This window comes from Sinocyclocheilus anshuiensis, unplaced genomic scaffold (genome assembly GCF_001515605.1).
Source record: "Sinocyclocheilus anshuiensis isolate Anshui unplaced genomic scaffold, SAMN03320099.WGS_v1.1 scaffold2239, whole genome shotgun sequence".
In the NCBI taxonomy this organism is placed as follows: domain Eukaryota; kingdom Metazoa; phylum Chordata; class Actinopteri; order Cypriniformes; family Cyprinidae; genus Sinocyclocheilus; species Sinocyclocheilus anshuiensis.
Genome location: NW_015540991.1, coordinates 102,018 through 127,448, shown reverse-complemented (window position 1 = coordinate 127,448; position 25,431 = coordinate 102,018). Strand labels below are relative to the sequence as shown.

At 36.0% G+C, this 25,431-nt stretch overlaps 1 protein-coding gene across 1 annotated transcript in view; it reads right to left on the bottom strand.

The window, feature by feature from the left end:
• lhfpl7 (LHFPL tetraspan subfamily member 7) overlaps positions 1-25,431 on the bottom strand; it is a 168,201-nt gene that overhangs the window by 75,550 nt on the left and 67,220 nt on the right. Inside the window, exon 2 of the mRNA XM_016488471.1 lies at positions 17,313-17,451. Within this exon, the coding sequence (XP_016343957.1) occupies positions 17,313-17,451 (139 nt within the window). The remainder of the gene's footprint in view (positions 1-17,312; positions 17,452-25,431) is intronic.

Sequence of the window (25,431 nt, the reverse complement as noted above, 5' to 3'; positions counted from 1 at the left end):
GGGGGGGGGGGAATCGTCATAATTGAGAGAAGGGACGTGTCTGCCATTAGACTTCAATGTAAACGATCACTGCCACGATTGGCTAATATCATTTCATATAAAAAATCCACACGAATCCAGTCAATCAATGCCAAAACACCATAGTCCATAATCCATAATAATGCTTCCTCCAGTGAAAAAGTCCATCCCCTGTTGTCCTTTCACATCAAAATCCACCAAAATATTTGTTTAGAACTGTTTTGGACGGTGCTTGATCTGTGCATATTTCTCTCCTGATTTAGACAAGATTACTTTTTTACTGGAGAAAGCAGTATTATGGATAGAGATATCTCATTTTGTAGCTGGAAACAACAGTTAGAAGTTAAAAACGTCTTAATGATGAATTAGTTTATTACAAAAATGCAGCTTTTTGCTTCATAAGATGTTAATGGATGGATATGAGTTGTGTGGATTACGTGTGGATTATTGTGATGTTTTTATCAGCTGTTTGAACTCTCATTCTGACGGCACCCATTCACTGCAGAGGATCCACTGGTGAGCAAGTGATGTAATGCTAAATTTCTCCAAATCTGTTCTGATGAAGAAGCAAACTATTCCTTTAAGGGCAATCAATTGAATTACATGATATCCTGATTAATTAATACACAATTAATTGTGCATATTATTATTTGCTGAGAAAAGTCACCAAATAAAACTAATCTTTTAAAGGATTATGACATATGAGTTTGTTTAAAGCATTAAAAAGGTATTATAAAAAGTAGCTTTATATGTTGATATAGTGTTTGTTTTACTTCCATATCTACATGCTAATTTATCACAATTTATTAAATTAACACTTTAAATTGAAAAACAAAAACAGCTTGATCCAGCCTAAGGTAGTTTGCAGGCTAGATAACCCCTTTAGGCTACTCTAATCTTTTTTCTCAGCAGGGATTTTTGGTCTGAATCTTGTATGTGTCTGGAGAATGCTTATGTAGCTGTCTGAGAGTACGAGGTACTTCTAGCAGAATGACCTTGCTTTATTCAGAGAACTTTAGAACTTACAGGTATTGAAAGTTTTTGCCAGTTTGGCTAGGAAGATTACAGTGGCTGATGCCAAAAAACAACCTATTTCTTTGATCTATGCCTACATACATTTCAATTACCATCCTAAAAGTTACCATGAAATCAAAATTGACCATTTTTTATTTTTTATGGAATATTGCAGTGTTTATGAGTACATGAGATAGCAGTAATTACTGTAGCAAACGACAATGATCCAACTATCCAATCAATTCCTTATGAACAAAATCTCGCTCCCTACATTTGTTCTTGTTCAAGAAGCCATTTAACTCAAACATATGTCAAAATAGGGACTTTAACAAAATTTAAAAAATTTAAAATATATTTAAAATGTACAGTTTGGTAATAAATCAAGGCTATGCTGGTCAACCGGCTAAATAAGAACTAAACCAACACAACATTAACTAGTTGACATTTTCCTGGACCAGCATGGTATTTTGTTAATAGTATATTATTGATATGGCTAATAGTTAAGTAATAATATATGCTAGTATAGAAGAGTAGATTACTATTGGCTCATATATTGTGAAGGGTCTCTACATAAGGCTGTGGAGTGTCCTATACGGCATTCCTGCAAACTGTGGCACTGGAAAACCTCACTGTCACTCAAAATTCAAGGATGAGTTGTTCAGACCTCCTCTCCAGTGTACCCGCAGCTGTGAACTCATGCTGTCAGTCATCATGTTTGGTACTAGTGCTGTCATCTCATCTCATCTGCACACTAGAGACCAGATGTTATTCTGCTGTCATAATGACCAGAGCTGTCAAAGAAGAACACCAATCTATTAGGGACACAGACAGCAACTTGTACACAAAGTTTACTATTTGAACCCAATGAATAGTTATATTCATTGTTCATGAGTTAGTTCATATTTATTTATTTTAGACATTTTTGGAGCTCAATAGCTGTGGTCATTGTGAAGTGTCATTTTATGTAAAATAACAATATTAATACTCTTTTGTTCCAGAGAAGAAAAAGTCATAGGAGTTTGGAACAACATGAGGATGAGTAAATAACTGAATTAAAATTGGGGTGAACGTTTGGGGTGATCCCTCTCTTTAAAACTGCAAAGAAAGCAGTAGAAGAGTGGCAGGACTAATGAAAAATGCTTCTCCACAAAACGCTTCCCCATCATGTGGCAGCCATAAAATAACCGGTGCAGAAATGAGAAAAAAAGACAAGGTGCAGCATCCGAGGTGAGGACATTTCTGCTGAGTCCCTCGGAGCATGAAAGATTTAGAGGAACGCAATGGTGGAGGACTGACAGTCTGTTATTTATAGAGCTGTGCACTAATACAACACGGTCAGCCCCTGCACCATCATATCACTCCCAGCACTGCCATCAAGAGTTAACACTGCTAACACAGCTGCTGCGCCAGCTCAACAGATTCAGTGTGGAGGTAAAGAAACACAGTGCTGGGTCTAAGAGCACCACATACTGCAAACCTACAACATTTCTAACCAGGAAAGAGGTAATACTTCTCAAGCAGCCAAGGCTCCGCATATTACTACAGACCTCTTTGCTCTGTTTGCAAGTGTTAGAATCGAAATTCACTATTTAGGTTTTGGGGGTCATACATTTAAAAACTGATGGGGCTGCTTTTTTCCCGGTTCTTTTCTTCCATTTGTTTATAGTTGTAATTAACTAAAAATGTCAAATGAGAACAGTCACAAACTCCTCCACTCTTATGCAAAGGGCTGTGGGCAATATTAGCCAATGCACAAATGCACAAGTCAAAAATACACAGCAAACAGTATGCCATCTGAGCACCTTTCACATGCTATTTTCAACGTACTGTGATTTGGGATGGTCCAATGATGGGCCACTGTGATTTGGGATGGTCCAATGATGGGCCAAATCTAATATTTTACACTATGTAGAACAGAGAGCATGGGAATTGGGAAATCATGTTACACTGAAACAGACTGTAGATGAACACTGCTGTTTCTGGATTCAAAATATTGGGTATATTCCTGGTTAACTGGTCCATATTTAATTGACTATATGCAGCGAGCGTTCTTTAGAACTTACGCATAAAGATAAGCCAACTCATAAACATCTGGTAAAAGGTCATTTGATGTTGTGGTATATATAGGTAGATACTCTTCAGACCCTCACAGAGAAACCTCTCCATGCAGATGATCACTCATTAGCTCAGTTGCCTTTTCAACTTCCTAGTTTTTTTTTCACGTCTTGCTTTTGGATTTATTATAAAATGACTATTGTAACACATTTTAGTAGTTTTACTGTACTGAAGTATACGGAAGTCACAAAGCCTCATGTCATTTAAAAAGTAAATAAATAAATAAGCACAGACACCAACAGCCTAGAGGGGTTAATTATTTAAAGACTTGACTAGTTAAAGGGATACTCCACCCCAAAATGAAAATTTTGTCATTAATCACTTACCCCCATGTCGTTCCAAACCCCTAAAAGCTACGTTCGTCTTCACTCCACCCCAAAATGAAAATTTTGTCATTAATCACTTACCCCCTTTTACCCAGCTTTTACGGGTTTGGAACGACATGGGGGTAAGTGATTAATGACAAAATTTTCATTTTGGGGTGGAGTATCCCTTTAACTAGTCAAGTCTTTAAATAATTAACCCTTCTAGGCTGTTGGTGTCTGTGCTTATTCATTTATTTACTTTTTAAATTACACGAGACTTTGTGACTTCCTGCACTTGCTTTTTGGGGTGGAGTATCCCTTTAACTACAAATTAAATAGGTTAATTATTAATGGTATAATAATTCAATAATAATGCATTAAATATTTAGAAATATTTTTTTATTTGATTTAAAAACTAAATTTTTTAAGTTTTATCTTTAACTGTAGAAGCTGTTAAATATATTCAACCAAAACAGACTTGCTGCTGTAGTTTTGTTACTCTGAATTTACTCTGAATCACTTAATGCACAGCTCTATTTTTGACATCAGCTTGTCAGATGTCATCATAGCAATGACTCGCGGAACAATTTAGCGGATTCACTTGTGTAATTTTTTACACTCACGTTTGTCATTCCTGAAACTGTATACATGGACATTTGGTCTTCTTAGACAAACGAAACATTTCTTCAAATTGTGAATGGATTATGTAGAGAAACTGAGCAAAGGCACTACACTTACAGCTCAGCTGATCTTGACAGTTGCCCGGAAATGACTGAGCTGTCTTATCTAAAACCAGGAAGTAACCGTGCATATAGTCTATTGCCTTTTGAAATTATTGGCATCAGTGAACTGTGCTTGATTGGCCATTAAGCATATACTGTATGTACACACACTCACCAGTCACTTTATTAGGTTCACCTGTTCAACTGCTTGTTAACGCAAATATCTAATCAGCCAATCACATGGCAGCAAAATCAATGCATTTAAGCATGTAGATATGATCAAGACGATCTGCTGAAGTTCAGCTTGAGCATCAGAATGGGGAAGGAAGGCGATTTAAGTGACTTTGGTTGTTGGTCTGAGTATTTCAGAAACAGCTGATCTACTGGGATTTTCATGCACAACCATCTCTAGGTTTTACAGAGAATGGCCCGAAAAAAAAAAATCCAGTAAGCAGCAGTTCTGTGGATGAAAATGCCTTGCTGATGCCAGAGGTCAGAGGAGAGTGGCCTGTGGTGCATTTCCCTAAAGCAACTGGTCGCAAATTCTGTTGTTACCAGACGAGTTCAGCAGAACTTGCAACCATTTTGGGAAAAGCACCTCAGACTGGTTCGAGCTGATAGAAAGGCAACAGTAACTCACATAACCACTCATTACAACTAAGGTATGCAGAAGAGCATCTCTGAATGTACGACACATCATACCTTGAAGCAGATGGGCTACAGCAGCAGAAGACCACACCAGGTGCCACTCCTGTCAGCTAAGAACAGGAAACTGAGGCTATAATTCTCACAGACTCACCAAAATTGGACAATAAAAATTTGGATATAATGGATATTTCTTGGCACAATTTGGGACCAAGTTAGCATCATTTAGCATCATAGCAGCCTACCTGAGTATTGTTGCTGACCATGTCCATCCCTTTATGGCCACAGTGTACCAATATTGGGATGGCAACTTCCAGCAAGATTACAGTGAGCTTACTATACTCAAATGGCCTCCACAGTCACCTTTGGGATGTGGTGGAATGGGAGATTGGCATCATGGAAGTGCAGCCAACAAATTTGGACTAACTGCGTGATCATGTCAATATAATGTCAATCTTATAAAAACATTACAAAATGTGGTTAATCTAATAAGAAAATCAAAGGACTGGAGAGAGACCTCTGAGAACTGATATAAATATGAACAATATTTCATACCATTATTGTTTTAACTGGTTGGAGTTTTTATTAACATAGTGCTTCTGCTTACAATTGTATTCTGGCCACAAACATCACGTACATCAGCAATCCTATTACCACTGTCATATTCTCATCCACAAACATGTACACAAACAGAATAAACAAACAGTACACACAGTCATGCTAAGCCACAGGTGAGACACTGATGCTTATTTATAAAGCATCAGCTGTCTTTCCTCAAGATGAGTGAGAGGGAAGACTGGGATTTTTGGGACAAGAGAGGAGGACACATCTCAAACTGAAAGGGAAGTCATGCATACAGACATAAAAATGAACAGAAAGGCAGAAGAAGTGAGGCACGATACACAAAGACAGACAACACAAGACAAAAATGACTGATGATTTCAGATGGAGAGAAAATAAAATGTAAGAATAATTCTAAACAAAGGAAATGGTGTTGGACAGATTGTGAAAATTATAATTTTAAGGCGAGAAGAATTATGTTCACAGACAGGGTGAAGCAAAGGATAGACAGAGAAAGATATGGATGGTCTTGAGGTTCCCAGTGCAGTGAGCTCCAGGCACCAGAAGTGAGATGTGACTGAATACATTACAGTCAAACAAGAGGAATGCATATAATAACTCAACTGGCACTCTCATCTGCCTCTCACTCTTTCTCTGCACACATTCACACAAGCCAATTAGTCATCCATAGTATGAAACACGAGCTGAGCTAGCCAAACAAATGGATGCAAACAGCTTTAATTCACACACGCTTTAGCAACTGTGTCAACACAGGACAGTCACTCATCGTATTTCTCTGAATGTGTTTGTGTGTTATGCTGTAGAGTTTGGACTGTGGCTCCAGTTGCACGCATGATGAAATAAACCTGCAACAACCTGAACCGCAAACAAGAAGCCAATGACAACCATAACTCAAGACATTCAAAGCGAGAAAAGTGAGATAAGAGAGAAGTGAGGAAGCCAGCGATCACACACACACACACACACACACACTCACTCACTCTCTCTCTGTCCCTCTCAAATACACATCAGTATGTAGTATGTTACTGTGCACAGAATGATCATTTTATGATAATGATAGTATGTTGCTTTTTGCACGTTTCGTGGCAGTTTCAAAGTGACATTTCCAGTGAGTGGTGCTAAAAAGCACATTCAGTTTTCTCCGAAGCAGATGAACATAAATGTGCCAACATTTAGTTTTTTTAATTTTGTACATGCACAGTCATGGCCGTTTGGAAATTAAATGTTGGTGAGTGGTACTAAAAAGTTAATGCTTTATAATATTGTACCCCTTACACTACCCAGCCCAAACCTAATAAATAATGTTAAAGGGATAGTTCACCCAAAAATTTAAATTTGATGTTTATCTGCTTACCCCCAGGGCATCCAAGATGTAGGTGAATTTGTTTCTTCAGTAGAACACAAACGAAGATTTTTAACTCAACCCGTTGCAGTCTGTCAGTCATATAATGGAAGTGAGTGGGAATCACAGCTTTGATAGTCAAAAAAACATACACAAACAAAACCAAATTAAACCCTGTGGCTCGTGACGATACATTGATGTGTAAAGACACCTAACGATCGGTCTGTGAAAGAAACTGAACAGTATTTATATCATTTTTTACCCCTGATTCACCACAATGTCCAAAGTGTCCTGAGCGCATTCTCAAAAGCCGGCGCGTGACGCGTCTTCTTCTTCATGCTTTACGGCGGATCGCAATATGACTGACATATATATCAGACATATGACTGATATATGACTGACAGACTGCAACGGTTTGAGTTAAAAATCTTTGTTTGTGTTCTACTGAAGAAACAAAGTCACCTACATCTTGGATGCCCTGGGGGTAAGCAGATAAACATCAAATTTAAATTCTTGGGTGAACTATCCCTTTAACAAAAGCAAATATGAGATAAAAACACATTTACTGAAGCAACCATGCCGTTTTTGCCTACTTCTACATGTTTTTGAGCTCTTTTGTCGAATTGTGTTTCACCGGACTCGTACCCGAGCACTCAGCATTGCAAGTGCATTGCAGTACCAGGTGAGTTACCGAGCAAGTTTACCATGTCAGAAAACCAATACATATGGAGTTGGTTATGTGATGCAAATGTTAAACTGTATTAATTTATAAATCATGCACTGTGGTGGTAACAACATAGTATTATGGATGAGGGTTTATTTGCATTGGGCCCCCTCGGGAATCATCTTAACGCCCTAATATTTTCACGTTTTTAATATTATTCTACTCAATCAACGTAAACTCAGCACACCAGAAACGACGATAGGTGCATGGGAACAAACTCAAACAAAAAGTTGAATCAAAAATAAGTAACGAACCCGCACACTATCAATACTTGCTAATTCTTAAACTTTTTTAAACGCAACGTTTCGGTCCACTGACCTTCATCAGGCAAATGCGCATTTGCCTGATGAAGGTCAGTGGACCGAAACGTTGCGTTTAAAAAAGTTTAAGAATTAGCAAGTATTGATAGTGTGCGGGTTCGTTGCTTATTTTAAATATTATTCTACAAAATTGCAGCTTGATAGTAAATCAAAAAAACTACTTTGCTGAATGATATTTACCTGGATGTATTTTGTTAACACATCAGATGTCTCATAAAAGTGCCTGAAGTTTAAGAAACCAATTTATGGCTCAGGTTACTTCCTGAATAAACCTGCACGCAAATACTTGCCATTGAGATGAATGGGAATGCTAACAGATAGATCTCTCCATTTAATACAGACCTTGTCTCACACATTCTCTCTTACGAACACACACACACACTATTATTTTTCTCCTCTATGTGTGAGCTCCATCATGCACAGCGGGAGCAAACTCAATGAATCACTCCCCTGTCTCATTACGAATATCCCATGGCCCTCATTATCTTTGTCTGAGATATTCAAAGAAGCTGCATTTCCGCCAATCAGTCTGGCTGCCAGAGCCTCTTTAATGTCTGATAGTGATGTCACCGATTTCTGATTGGATGACACTTACAGTAAGAAGGTTTGACTGATACAGTATATACTGTTACTGGTATTTAACTGGCATGTTTGTGGGAAAACAACTTGTTCAGAACATTGAATAAGATCAAATCAGTCCTCAAGCACCGACCTCAGTCCTGCAGTGATGTTGATGAAAGTCTGAACTGTTCGTATGTTCGTGTAGCTGTGCATTTCCGTTGGCCCTGGGGAGAGCTGACACAGTGGTCCACGGTTTCCTCAGCATAACGACACTCTTTTAAGAGCAATGGGGTGGGAGCAGAGGCAGAAAGATCAGTCTCTATTTACATCTTATTTCCAGAGAGATAAATCAAAAGTGAAAGGCCAACTGAAGTGGGGAAAAGAGTGGGAAGAACAACGCATACTGTGAGAGAGAAGAATTTTACAAGACAGATAACAAAAGAGAGAATAAGAGATGAGTTTTTGCACTTAGACTGGAAATTATTAGAGCAGGGAATCCTGCAATCACCACTAATAAGCCTAATAAGCATAATAGACGTGCTGGACTGCAAACAGCGTTTTGTTTCATGTTGACAGTACAGGATTAGTTAACATGCTTGGTTATAGCAAAGAGACTGGGTTCATTGTGATTATTATGGTCAAAAACATTTGATTTTAGCATTACTAAACTGAATGGCATACATAATTACTCTAACAATTTTCCCAAACACTTCCCATGTGAAAAAGATGTGCGCTTAATTGTACTGAATGTGCACTTGACATAAAAGTTTCAATGGAAGTTACACTGAAGTATACCGTAAATCCTTGTCAGTACATTTGGCAGTATCTTTGGTGCATATTTCAAAGACAATAGACGCAATTATAATGTTACATATAAAGATGTACTTAAGTCCTACTTAAGTGGCTCAAAAAAGCACTCTAAAGTTCAGCTATTTACATTTAATGTAAATATAAACTATAATAAATTCCATTCAATTGCAATTATCATGCAATTAAGTGTCTGAAAACATTACATCCAGTTCACAATTAAATATACCCTAAAAGATTATTATTTCCATAATAAGTACTCTATTTAAAAGTATGTTAAAGTTTACTTTTTCACAAGGGTTCCCCTCATCCATTGTTTGAACAAACAGATGCCATTGGTCCCTACTGGTCACTGTTCACTATGGTAAAGAGCAGCGTAAACATTCTTCAGTACATCTTCATGTTGAGTTCCACAGTATGAGGTGAGAATAGTGACTGTGAAGTATTTCTTTGGGACAGGAGAAAGAATTTTATCATTGACAAAAACACATCAGCTTTACTGCAGTGAAAGAGAGAAAGGATGGAATGATTTTCTTTGGTACCAGCATCAGATTGTCAGGGCAACCAACCCAGTCTGAAAAGAGATTGTGAACATTTTGCCTGGCATCAATGCACTTCCATCTCCAGCTAAATACATCCCAGGAGACTCTGCAGACAGAAGCAGGATCACAGAACGCCTGTACACTCTTCTGTACCCGATGGAAATTATGTTACCCTGATAGTATCATAGATATACATCATTTACAGCGCTGCTAAACAACCTGTTCAATAAATGTTTTCTGTTTTATTTCTCTGTTGTCTGAGAATGTCTATTTAAGATGAATAAACCATTATAATAGCATAAAAACTTTGTATACACCTACTCATTCTTTATTATTACTATTTTATAGGGATGCACAATATTTTGGTCCAATACCGGATATTGGTATTGGTTGATATTACAATCAACAATCTAATTTCTAAAAATTTTGCATTTAGATTACCCATGCCACTTGTTTAATTTGTTTAAAAACTAATGAATTAATAACAGAGTTACATATTTAGAAATTACCATAATGAACATACGTTTTATTCTATACACTATAAAGGTTCAATTAAAATATTTTAAATGTTAAAAGTTAAATTAAAATGTGATGCCTAAATTGCAAAACAAACTCATTTTAGCGTTTTACTTTATTCAGACATAATGTAGTACACATTTATGTAGTATCATATATCATTTATTTATTGAACATAACATGAAAATAATTATCTTAATCAGCAAATTATCAGTATTGCCAAACTTTTAAGATTGGTGCATTCCCAATCTCTTAAACAATTTATTTTAGTTGTTAAAAACAAACAAACAAATAAAAAAGTTGATTAGTTAATTTGTGAAACCCACAAAATAATGCTAAATAAAGTATGGGAATAATGTAGTGACCAAAAAAAAAAGATTTAGGTTGGGTTAAGCTAATTTTGGAATCATTGTATTTTGTTAAATTTACAAGTTCACATGTTCATATAATTCTTGAGATGAAGGTAAAAAAACATTGCTGTTCGTAATGAAGGGCAGAAATAAAGTACAAGACTCTATTCGCGCAACAGCACAATACAGAAACAAAAACCCAACACTGTACAATAGAGAGAGAGAGAGACATACTTTTCCATTATTGACTCTTTCAAAGGAATCATAATTTATTAGCAAGACAGTACGGTCTCTCTCACTCTCTTTAACTCGGTCTCTATATCTTTGGAAAAACTGCAAATGGGTCAAAGCTGCAGTGTGCCCGGTTCACACAACCTCACCCAGAGGAGCACACACACAGACCTTCAGTTAACACACACTGGACACTGCATTCTGTGACCATCCATTCATTTCACATAGGAGGGCATACTGACATCTAGAAGACAGCTCAACCATAAATAACAAGCTGAGGAAAGCAGATCACGCAACTCAATATTTCCATCAAGACTTTCCTGTAAACATCTTACATCATTTATCATTTTTCTCTTAGTTTCTTTTTTTCCCTTTCAATTTCCAGTCAAGGTGAATTCTCTCAGATCTTTTACAAGTCTGGCATTGAGAAAGGGCATAAATGTATCAGGGACTAACCAAAAAAGTGAGAGAAAGGTCACTGATTGATTCAATATTCTCTCCACTCACTTTTACATTCGGTTTACTCCAGTTTGCTTCAAAGAACATTTTCTCTGTGAACTCCATGTATATATATCATCACACTAACAATCACACACACACACACACACACACAGAGGAATCATTGAGTGCCATAAGAGGCTCTTGTTTGTTGTGAATAACTGTGAAGTTGCCATCATCACATTAAATGCAGCTCTGCTATCATTTCCTCTGCATAATACCTTCATTGTTTTCTCGGGGCCATTATGCTTCAGTTCCCTCATTTCACATCAGCAAACAAACACTCTCTCTTGTGATGTTCACATCCATATTTTAGCTATAAAATAACCTGTTTATGAAGATACAGACAACAAAGTGAACACACCAGAGAGTAAAATTTCTTATTACGTGCGCTGCTCTAAAATTACACTGGGTTTGCAAACCAGACTGAGTTGTTTTTCTTACCCGTGTGCGGGACATAATGTAGACAAAGCAGCAGACTCTCCAATGCTTATGAGATGGTTTATATTGCATGAGTACAAGAAGGATTTAATATGAGGCAGATTCAGTGTGACTTATATAATAATTAATCTGGATACAGGACACACAGGCATAAATAAAAGACATGGAGAAAATCTGATACATCAGCAGCTAACCAACAACTAATCTTGATCAACACGTGTTTTTGACACAGAGTTCAAGTCAAGTTTCAAGTCTATCAAGGCCGAGGCATGTCTTAAAGTGGTAAATCACTGCACACAAAAGGGGTTTTAATATACATTGGCTGTCTACTCAGAAACATGATTTGTTTTTGTTAATCGATGCTACACGACTAGAGAAAACAGAAAAAGACCTGTGGTGGAAAAAGGAAGGAAAGGTAGGAAAAACAACACCCATAATGCTTGATCAGAGTATCCGTGAGAAGTAATACACAAGCGTGGAAGTAGTTTTCATAAAAGCCTTGGAGCTGTCAAATAAACGGGTATATCTTGGTGCAGGTAGCACAAACAAAATAGTACCCATTTTTAAATTACTTATAACATCGACACTGTAACAATACAAAACTGGTTAAAAATCTATAAACTTACACTTCTGTCACACATATGCAGAGAAAAATATCCATATATCTTTACAAGCGTATTATTTCTGTATTATTAATGTATTGTGTCACTATCCAGTTTATTAAGTCAAACTAACCTAAATCTAAATGTATATGAGGTTTAACTTGAATGAAAAGACATATTATCCCCAATACCCTGCACTTTTATCATTTTAGACAAGTTTTTTGTTTCAAAAATGGACACTGAATTGAAATCTTATTTTTGTATTCCCCATAGTAAATGGATGGGCAACTATCTACCTTATTTTTCATCATAGAAGTCAGATATTTTCTGCAAATGTGCAAGACCTCGGATTCATTGGCTGTTACAGGTGACTAAATAGAATAAGAGTATTTAGACGAACCAGTGTTTTTATGGTTATGATAATAAATGAAAATAATATGATATATATTGGTTTACAAAATCAAGCAGCAGAACATACTGTTTTTATATAGTTTTGTACAAAAAGAATAGCTAAATCCTGTCCCCATTGTGAAAAAAAATCAAAGCTTTACATGGTGAAAGCGGTTTGCAAATATCAGCTGTATACTTCTTGTGTGCGGTTCCAGCCATCAATGTTTTTAAAATTTACAAGTACACAAGTTACAGTAGGATGCTAAACTGCAGCTCTGGAATACAAAGAGCAACATTGTGTGACCATGCAGTATATCCAAACAAGAGAAAACTATGCACACAGAAATTCAGGAGTCTTTGTGCTAAATGATTACCTATATCTTAAAATAGAGAAAAGCAATTAAATATCCAATGTTTGCCCATACATATTCAGGACTGGCCGATTCCAACAAAAAATGCTGATATAATCCTGGATATCATTTAACATAAACTTTCACAATAGATTCTGACATTAAAACCCTTTAACTGATATCTCTACCGTACGGTTGAACTTAATTTGATAGGGAATAAATCTTTCAAAAGGAAGAGATGAGAGAGCAATCTTTCCACAGCTGTACTGCCCCATCTCTGTGTCTGCTGTTGCCATCGGGGGTTTGGGAATTTCCAGTTTTCAAGTGGCAGCAGCAGTTTACAAACTTAAGTCAGTCACACTGAAGGGAGAATGGTGCTGGTCAGTCATCAGATAATAGGGTCAAACAAGTAATCAAGGAAGTAGAGATGAAACCATAATGTTGTTGTGAATAGGGTAGAGGGTAAAGAACAGAGATATAGCAAAATATATGAGAAATGCAAAATTGTTTATTTACCATAATTATCCAAAATCATGCGTGACCGTACGGTTGATATGTCTGTAAAGGACATCATATAGCATATATATAGCCATTCATCTACATATATTATAAAGACGCTTAAATATAATTTTTTGTCTTTGTGGACCCTGAAGGTTATGAAATGTATCCAAGATACTAATAAAGTTAAAGGAATGTTTATTATTGGAAAAGAACTAATAGAAATAGTTCTCTGAATTTAAATCAAGATTTACCATGGACTGACAGCTCAACCGTACGGTAGAGTTTTATATAAAACATAAATTTAAAAAAAAGTGCCTGGGGTTATTTATTAGATGTCTACTAATAAGAATTTGAAGTTAAATAATTTTTTCATTAGCTCCTTTTAGGGGTGAAAGTTAAAGGGTTAAAAAAGACTTTAATAGGACACCTGAGCTTGTTTGCCTTTAATACATTTTAAGCTAAAGAGTGAAATCACAGAGAATCTTTCCTTTAAAAATAACTAACAGTGATTCAAACCCCCCTGCGAACTGTTGGATGGGAATCACTGAGCTGCAGCGTTATAGTCTAATTATATCTGTTTTGTAGTTTATTACAGTTTGACAGTCTGACTGGCAGAAAGTAATATCTGCTCATACTCTAAAAGCAATGTTGAGAGACTGATTTTCAGTAAGCAAAACTGACTAAATATTACAAATAATCATCTACATGTCTTTTGCCTCCAAGCAAACACACAGAAACTTTAGTTTAGAGGCTTATTCATTTCCAAACTTTCTCCAAAAACAGCAAAAAAAGAGAGAAAACTTTCTTCAAAATGGTGAATTGGCAAATATTTTAGTGTGAAAACTTGCTGAAAGACTTTTGTTTGCAGGGCTGTCTGTTTGGAAGAGGGCATCTATCGGAGCTGAAGTTGATTGATAGATGCTTCTATCGATGCTCAGAGAATACAAATGCAGTCCGTTATAGTCTGTTCCCTTTTACATTCTCCATTACAGTAGTTTTATGGAAATATCATTACTTGCTAATTAGAACAGGGAAATATATCAGTGTGAGGCACTTGTTCTCTGCTGTTAAAATTATTTAAGGTTTCTCTGTAATGATCAATGTAGAGCCCAAAGGCTCAATTAAAACAAGCATTTAAATGTACCGTATTCCCACAACTAATAAACCTTCCAAGGCCTCAAGAATATCAAGGACACACTGGAAATCAGTGCTCCAAATACACATGTCCCTGGTATATAAACAAATATTTATTTAGCATGAGTGCTTGTGATTGTTTTTGGGCAAGTAGATATGTAGGATGGTGTTGTTTATAGAAGTATTCGCCTGTTGAATGAAGGCTAGTGCTACACGAGGCATGTGGCCATCCCTGAACTGTTAAAAGGGTGTAATTGTCTTTTTACTGCGGCCACTAAATCTCCGAGTGCCCTCACCGTGCTATCACAACATTCTGCCGATGGTCGTCGCCAAGCAACCGGCGTGGAGAGCTAACACTTCTTTCTTTATTTATTAATTTAGCTTTTGTGATTGATGCGCTCTGCAACAAAGTGCTTCAGATGGATGGGCTGTTTAGTCTCAAAATTCTCCATATTCAGAAAATATCTGTAAAACCACGGAAGAGGGTGTGTGTATAAAGTAAATGACTAGGAAATAGCAACCAAAATTGTAAACTGCATTCCCCTGCCATGTGGAGTAACAAGCCAACCCTAAAGAAATTCCAGATTCTGATGGTTTTGCGCTGGCAAAGCTGGTCTATTTGACTGGATGGACTACCAGCTGGAAGAGTCGAGGACAAGCATGTACATTCACTGGCACAATGGCTTTTTGATTTTACAGTTTTTTAAGGCAAGTGGTTACATAATTTTATTTTATCTTGAATTTAAATATACAATTTTGGTTGAACTTACTCAATGTTTTTTAGTTGTATTGGTTCAATTATATACAAGTCTGTGTTTTTGAGAAAGAGGCTCAAATTTATGTTGTACATCTAAAAGATTTTTTGCAGCTAGCACAGAACAAGCAAGCCGTTACCGTTCACTGCACTGACATTAGCATAGCTATTGCTCAACGAGCAAAAACAACAAATATTACAGTCTTAATACTGTACATGCAGCCACCTATAAACTAACCAAAAGCTCTAGTCTTCAGCACAGTTGTAACCACAAAACATCAACAAACATAACAGAAACTCTTTTAAATGTCAAATATAACAATAATAAACAGGTCTTTCCCTTTACTCAAAAATACAAAATAACACAAAAGCATAGTTCACCCCAAAATAAAAAACTGATAAAATTAACTCACCCCCAGGTCACCTGACCAATGGATCCTCTGCAGTGAATGGGTGCCGTCTGAATGAGAGGCCAAAAAGCTGATAAAAAACACAATAATCCACAAATAATCCACACGACTCCAGTCCATCAGTTAACATCATGTGGAGTGAAAAGCTGCATGTTTGTAATAAACAAATTAATCACTAAGACATGTTTAACTTCAAACTGTTGATTCCAGCTAAAATATGAATCCTCCATCCATAAATTTGCTTTCTCTAGTGAATTGATGGTCTGGAGTCGTGTGGATTATGATAATGTTTTTATCAGCAGTTTGTACTCTCATTCTGACGGCACCCATTCACTGCAGAGGAACCATTGGTGAGCAAGTTACAAATTAATGCAAATTACAAATTTTGTAATGCAAATTTCTCCAAATCTGTTCAGATGAAAAAATAAACTCGTTTTATCTTGGACTGCCTAAGGATCAGTAAATTTTCAGAAAAAAATTTGGCTGAATTATTCCTTTTATTACAACAGTTCCTCTCCTGATTCAGCCCTGCGAAGCATGTTGAGAACAAAACACTTCCCAGCTTAAAACAACAACAAAAATATTCATGCAGTCCCAACACAAATGGATTAAGTAAACTTCAATCTTACATATGTAGGTTTACTGAACACAATGAAATTAAGTTAAATTGTGTTGCTTTAGCTCATTAAGTAAATTGAACAAGCAGCAAAAAGTGTTATTCCAGTGTTTTCTGTTGTCACAACTGGTAGACCACCTTGGGCCAGCTACCATATTCCAAAAACCAGCTTAACCTGTTATTTTCCCCCAGAAGTGATCTGCTCACACTAAATATTGTGCATGGACTGCAAACAGTGTTTGAATAAACTATTTAATGAAGGTGTAACATGAGACTTTGCATTTTTAATATGAAGCGCTACTTAAATTCAGCCTCAAGTGCTTTATACCACGTCGTATCAAATTGTATAATTTCTCCCCTGCTCTGCCAAAAATGAACAATACACTTCAAACGTGTTGTTTGACAACACAACAGATTTCAGATGGGACGTCCAAAGCAGTTAGCAGTGCTCGAGCGTGTATCACATGATATCAGACGGGGAGGTGAGAGGAGGAGGTTTCTGCTCCCTTCTGAAGATCCCTCCCTGCTGTTAGGTGTACTCAAAATCACACAGAGAAGATCCAAGAGAAAAGTCAAGCCATTCTTCAAAGTGAAGTGTGAAAAAAAGATATGTTGAGGTTTTACTAGTCTTGCATAGATTTTGGAAAGCTCTTGCCATCTCTGTGTGCAATATGCCTCTGATGGTCTAGGGGGGTCCCGTCTAAAGCTCAGATTAGGGTTTTACTTAACTAGGATCAGTCATGTAATGCTACTCAGCATGGTACCTCTAATGGCTGTTGTTTAAGAGCTGATCAGAGGTCAGATAATAAGCCGGACACTAACCTGCAGCCATCTGCATGTATCCTGTCAATGTGCAGATCCTCCTCTCACAGGCTCCACTGGGCAGGAAGATGGTGATGATGGCCAGCAGGGAGCTGACTGCCAGCAGAGCACATCCACCTGAACACAGCACCGCACTCGTCTGCAACACACACAATACACAACATTTACAGATACTGCTGCTTTTATAAGAATTCTTTCTGTGGAATAAGAATAAGAAATCTTTCTGGGGCTTGATTGATTTTTACTACTCAAGCAATCCAAATTAAATTATTTTCACATAAAATGAGTTAATCTAGCCAAGATTGGTTTTAAATATGTAAAGGTAAAACCACAGATTTTTAATCAAAACTACACTAAACATCACATGGCTAACCATGTAAAGCCTCACAAATATAATATAATATAATATAATATAATATAATATAATATAATATAATATAATATAATATAAAATAGATATATATTATTTATTAATAATAATAACAATAATAATAGCCCGTTTTTATGTAACTATTTGTACTATGATACTATTTAGGCTGTTATTTATGGTACTATTAGGCTGTTACAGTAATTTAACAATCACAAAAATTCATTTCTCATTGCATTAACAATCTTTAAAGCATTCCAATTTTTATTTCTTCATACAGGATGCTTTATTTTACTTTGGGGTAGTCAAAACAAAGGCTGAAACAAGTTATTAATAAACAATATAAATATATTATAAATTTATGAATCTATAATAAATATATAATATATTAACACATCAATTACATTATTATGGATAATATAAACACATAAAAAATCATATTGTGAAAAACATATTGTGTTACAATAATACTGTTACAGCAAAAATCAATGAGTGTTTATACCATTTTAATAACAATAGTGTCACCGTTATGTCCAGTTTAGTTCAGTTCCTGTCATGTCTGTTATGAGTTCTCAGTTTCTATGGCTACTGATTAGTTATATATATATCACTATTCCGTTCGGTCCTTTGTCAGTTATTGTCTTGCGCAATGTGTTTTTCAACTCCCGCATTCTCAGTAAAGTCTATTTTGAAGTGTTAATCATTGTTTACTGGCATATTGGCTTTTTATTCATATTAATAACTGTCCCTGCTCTCCATCCACTTTCAAAACAGCTTGGTCATTCTAGTTAATATTTTCTTTTTTTCTTTTGAACTAAAATCATAAGTCTTTGGCACAAATGAGAAAATTCTAACAAAATTGTATTTTTTGGGTGAACTATGTACACTTACTATTAAACGTCAAGCACAGAGTCAAAGGAAAAAAACATTCAAACAGTGTAGATTTATAAGGTGTGAAATCAATCAATTTTTCCTAAGTGCTTACTCAGTGGGATCAATTTAGTGAAACAGCAAGTACTGATCCTTTAATCTACCACCTTCATCAAATCAAACGCTTCATCAGTCAAAAGGCTCACTCCAGTGCTACACAACGACCACATGCCTGGTCCAAAAACAAAAATGAACGCCATTCCAGAAAGCAGATGCCTAAAGTATGGATTTCTCTCATCTGGGCTTTTTTAAATCAGATGTTTGCTTAGAGCAGAGACGTGTCTTTGTTAGACTATGGCACAAAACTCTAAAGAGTACCTAAAGAGTTTGCGGTACAATCCCTTAAACAAAAACGTGGAGGGTGCATATCAGAGACAGGCAATTGATCTAACTCTGATGTAATCATGAATTATTGATGTGTGCACACTGATTTGAATAGAAACTGTGACTTAACGCTTAGATGTTGCTGTTGAACCAATCTTTTACCATAAACTTTACATTTGAAAACCAAAACAATTGTCATGATATATAATTCAACAAAGTGTCAGTATACACAATAGTTAAATTATAATTTTGGAGGTGGGGAAACCCTAAAATCTGATGCAAAACAACAAACGTACAAAAAAATAGGCTGCATGATCAATCAAATAATACGCACATATGAAATGTACAATATGCAGAAAATAATACACACATATGGATATACAAAACCATACTGTTTCGGATCATTCTGGTAATTTAATCCCTGTTTACAATATTATTGGTCCAAATAATCATAAAACTTTAACAAGATTTACAGATTTGCTTTGACCAAAAATATTTTTTATGGTAACCAGAGTTCCCCAAAAAAAAACATAGTTACTATAGTTATTTAACTGATAAAGTAGGCTATAATAAATGTGGGATCTTCTCTGATATTTTCTTTAAATTCTTTTTGGTACCAATGGCAGCTAATACAAAAGTTGCCTATAAAAATGTGGAGTTTAATTATAGTAGCACCCAGTGGCCCTAGTCATGCCACATTAAATCAAGAATGTAACAATATTCAATAACAATATTTTACTATTCGAGTGGAAACTATGGTTACCATAGAAAGATTATTTTAAGGGAATGACCATGTAGCATTTCTAATCTGTGTTCAGATGATGGTTTTCTGTAGGAAACAGATGCAGTCTTTCTGTAAAGGTGGGTCACAGGTGGCTGCCTTTCAGTGAGAAACATTCAGAGATTTCAAACTGAGATTTTCATTCTCTTCATTAGATCAGCTGGAGCTTTCAAATGCTGTTTTCGCACACAATACTGCAGTATCAAACTTACTAGACCAAATCAACAACAAAGTAAACAAAACATCAGTTAAAAAGCTATCAGCTGCACATCTCCTGCACAAACAATACACATAAACAACAGAATTTAGTTCTTAGGGCCGTTGTCACATTAGCGGTGCATATCAGAAAGGAACCACAATAATAATACAATTGCCACAACCAAAGCGACTTCATTACCTTGTGGTCCTAATGGCGAAGACATTATTAGCAAGAGTGGAAAGCTAATGAAGACGAGATGGCAGATTCATAGGTGACATCTGAAACTGCAGTTTTTCCGATGATAATGATAATATTTGTAGTAATTATGACTGTTTGTGCTTATGACAACATTACAACATCCTTTACAATAATGACATGTCTGCACTGGAAATAGGAAAAAATCTAATAACACAGAAAACGAAGAAGTAGAATGTCGCAGACACTCAGCAGAAACATATTTCATTCAAACAGAACTCATTCCCCTTTAAATAGTATTCATATATTCATAAAAACGTCTAGTTTTCTCAGTGCCATCTCTTGATCTTGCCATCTTTGAAGCCTTTAGATGAAATGAGCACTTGCCCACTGTGCTGTAAAACATTACCGTGTTTCATTACAACTAATAGAGACATATTAGGGCTGCAACAGATCAAAAAAAATTTTTTTTATGAAAAAATCATAAATAGGCTGTCTATGACAGGAATATTGATGACACTCATAAGTTAAACAAGCAGTTTGGATATTTCTTCCCTAATGTATATAGTCCACGTATGGCTCGGAAACGGAAATGTACTTTCTGAGGTCAATACTAATTAGTGGTGCTTGCCAAGTGTGCAGTTACTTTTCAGAGTGATCAGACTTATGATTTTTCATCTAGTGGATGATAAACTGGCCAAATAATTCTATTCACTGACACCAAAAGAAGGACCTGAGTCATTTCTAGAGACCAGAATCTCTCTATAGAGACTTAGGGTGGTCTCTTTTGAGTTGGGCAACCAGCCAGAACACCACAGAAACTGCATGGCACACCCTGATAACTGGCAATTTGTAACAAATTTATGTTTTGCCAAATTCATGGCAAATTTGTGGTACATTTTTAGCAAATCTGTGGCAAATTTGTATGAATATGTATGTTGTGAGTATTTATTTGTATGAGTTTGTAAGCTTTTGTACAATCTGTTTGTCTCATTGAGGGTTAGATTTAAGGGTGGACCTTCATGCTTACTATTTGTTAATGAAAATCATACATTTTTGTACAAATTAAATCATACAAATTCACAACCAATTCTTAATTTGACAGAAAATATCATAGTTATGTTTTCTCATGAGATTGTTTTGACAACATAAGTTTTCCACAGGCATCAGCTTCTGTTAACAGGATGTTAATTATGCGCAGTTGAGTGACATGTCATGTGACCCACATTTAAAGCAGTCAGATTACATTTGGAACCCTGATGGTGGTGGTTGTGTGGCCTTTAAGTTAAAGGGATAGTACACCCAAAACTTCAACATCTGTCATCATTTACTTACCCTCATGTCATTCTAAATCTGTGTGAATTTTTCTGTGGAACATAAAGATTATATTTTGAGTGCTTTTGTCCATACACTGGAAGTCAATGGTAACCAAAACTGAACATTATTCAAAATATCTCCTTTTGTGTTCTGCAGAAAAAGGTAAAGTCATACAGATTTGGAACAACATATGGTTGAATAACTTATGACAGAATTAAATTTTTTGGGTTAACTAGTCATTTAAGTAAACATAGAATCCAACACAATTAACCCATTCTCATGTTGGAGAGGCAAGTTCAGGTCTGACCCATTTCATGTACCTGTCACACTGGCTCTGTTTCTCCCCCTAATTTCTTATAATATTTTCATTTTCTGTATAAAAATAAAGTGCAAAGCACCCAAGATAAAATTAGACAAAAAGAATAAAAGAGAAAAGAGCTGATGATGCAAGCAGAAACCCTCACCTATTGAAATGCTAACACAGCTTAACCATTCGCCTTCTTACTCATTATGTTTTAGCGGAACAGCTTTGCATTTGTTATGCACCAATCAAGCCAATGTTATTTGTACAATATTTATTGCAAACAATTTCACGTGCACGCATGAACAATCAGCTTTGTCAAATCTGGCCCTGAGTTGCATAGACTAATTTTATTCATTCCTCACAGACCTTACTCTATCAACACACTGCCCAGAATTCAATTGTCCTTAATTAGTTTGACATTTCAGGCCTGACTTTTGCCACAACTCTTATGCGCAATAATTAAGGATTATGCTTCTGTTTGACACTAGAATATAAAATCCATGATTACAATGTGTCCCACATTGTACTTCTGAAACTACATTATATATGCACACAATATTCACACAACTCCAAACTCCAGCTGCTGTTCATTTACAAGAAAAATGGCTCCTAACAGCGCTGCCTCTTTCAGAGAGCAGGTTCCTAAATAGATGCTAATTATTTGCCTCTATACACACTGCAACAGCACTGCAGAGGAAGTGTGAAGGAGAGAGGTCACGCTATGATGGAAACCAATTTCTGTAACTAGATGAAAAGAAAACAAAATAGAGAAAATTATTATAAGAAACATTCAGAGTTGCATGCTAATTTGTTTCAAGTCAAGGAGAAAAATGAATGTTGCTCTCTGTAAATTCTGTAGGGCACAGAGAGAAAAATAATGTGACAAGACTCTGTATACTAGAAAGTAACTTCAGCACACAGCAATAAATTGAAAAATAAGGGTGCAACAGTTACTGCACATTTTTCAGTGGCCTTGGATCTGGAAGTATTTTTCCAATTCCAATTCTCCACCAAAAGGAAAAGGAAAAAGAAAATATAGTACTCAATCTTGTATGAGTGAATTAATCACTCACCCAACTATAAGAACACTATAAAATACAATATATACAGTGGAGATCAAAATTAGAGAACAACCTACAATTTCCTAAATTTCAAGGTCACTGCTTAGTCCTATTTGAAGTTATCCTAACAGGAGTAGAAGGGCCATTTTTTTAAGCAAACTTCCTAAATTATTTGTATTCTGAAGCGGAGTATAAAAAGCTTAAATGAAATATTTGAAAAATAACTCAGATCAAAATTAGAGAACACTTACAGATACCTTTAAGTTATTGGTGTTAATATGGTACCTGGTGCTAATTTCCTTAATTATATTACAAACCCTATTTAACTGGCTGCATTCCACTAATTTTCACTGAGATTGCAAGATGGCGGGCCGCTCTAAGGTGACTTCTACATTTTCCTAAATTTCAAGGTCACTGCTTAGTCCTATTTGAAGTTATCCTAACAGGAGTAGAAGGGCCATTTTTTTAAGCAAACTTCCTAAATTATTTGTATTCTGAAGCGGAGTATAAAAAGCTTAAATGAAATATTTGAAAAATAACTCAGATCAAAATTAGAGAACACTTACAGATACCTTTAAGTTATTGGTGTTAATATGGTACCTGGTGCTAATTTCCTTAATTATATTACAAACCCTATTTAACTGGCTGCATTCCACTAATTTTCACTGAGATTGCAAGATGGCGGGCCGCTCTAAGGTGACTCTGACAGGAGGTTGTCCAAATGAGGCCAAAGGGATGACCCTTTCAGCCACTGCACGAGAAGTTTGTCGTACCAAATCTGTAATTTCTAGAATATAGCAGCTTTACAATGACACTAATTCATTCAAGTCCCCCAAAAAGGCTGGTTATCCACATAAGACAAATGCAAGAGAAGGCAGGATAATGCAGAGTCTCTAAATCGGGAATTGGTTCAACACCTTTGCTGAGGAGCATGTTGTGTGGAGAGAGGAGAACTGGTCCAAAGTTCTCTTCAGTGATGAGAGCCAGTTTAATTTATTTGGGTCTGATGGGAAACATTTTGTTCGGCATCAAACTGAAGAAAGACTGAAGCCCAAGTATATAAAGAGGTTTGGGGGATGTTTTCTGCAGCAGGAGTTGGGCCTCTTATACCGCTACATGGCAGGGTGAATGCAAATGTTTATCAGAACCTCCTTCAGCAACATGAAGTTCCTTCCCTGCAAGCATCTCCTAATCAGCCAGCAATTTTCATGCAAGACAATGCCTCCTGTCACACTGCAAAACGGGTAAAGCAGTTCCTTGAAGCCAGGAACATTGAAATGAAATAATGAAATGGCCGGCCCAGAGATCTAAACCCAACTGAAAATCTCTGGAAAATCCTTGGCAACAAAGTTATGGCTAGAAACCCACTACAGTCACCGAAATATGGAAGAGACTGGAAGAGGAGTGGACCAAGATCACACTAGCTCAGTCTGAGAAACTATATATAGTGATGTCCTGTGGCCACAGATGTGCTGAAGTCATTCAAAGCAAGGGCCTCTACACTTCCTACTTATTTCTGACAGCTGTAACCCTCCAAAAGTTTAGTTGTAATCTTCTTTCGTGCTACAATGGTTACTGTTCTCTAATTTTGATCACTGTGTTTTCCACAAAATAAAGGTTTTTGTTGGAAATACCTTGGTTATTTTGTCAAACATGTTAGTAGAACAGTGGTATACCTACAGCTGATATTCCTTCAAATTTTGAGCAATGAAGATTGACTATATACATTTTTTTTTTTTTTTTTAAATCAAGTATTTATAGATTGTTCTCTAATTTTGATCTCCACTGTAAGTCTATGTAAAATGTTCAAATGTATAATTAAACAAGAAGGTGTTTGAGAATGCAGGGAAACTTCTGTTTACTTAACTTGCAATGCTTTATGGGAATGGCTGGTTACTTCTGAACTCTTTGGCTTCATTCCCATTTTCAAGTTATCAGATTGGTGGATGTCCTTCCAGGTTTTTGAACCAATACTGAAATTATGTCCTATAATTATTTTCATGTAATGGTCAATAACTGATGCATTTTATAAATTAATCAGTAAGTATTATAAATACTTTAATAAAAAAACTAACAACTACAATTCATATCCAACAAATTAATAAATTCAAAATATGTCATTATTTGCTGAAAACCCTGCCATTCTGTGTTTGACCATTTCCAAATTGTAAAGCAGGCAAATGATAATGTACAGCTTTAGAAAACTTACAGCTGAAGAATTCAGTAGGGCTGGGTTGACAGTATGGATTTCTCAATTTTATGATTCGAAACTTGAATCCCAAGAAGTGATCTTTAAGTCAATGCTGTTATCTGTTGATGCATGAACAAAACTTCACTAAACAATTCTGTCAATTTTATCACTAAATACAAACAAATCAATAAATACTGTGGCATGACAGATTGCCATAGCCACTTCAGTTCAAGTGGCAGCGGGGAGCATTTTTATTTCAGTGTAAATTATATCTAAAAATGCACCGCGTTCAATATTCAATACACAATATTAAATATGAATTTAATCGTTTGAACTGTTGTTGTTCATTGTAACCTTTAATATGATAGTAATGCACCAACTGACATTATTCCCTGTATAGTTTATAGCTATCGGGAGATTTTCTTTCCTTGAGAAAAAATTACATGCACT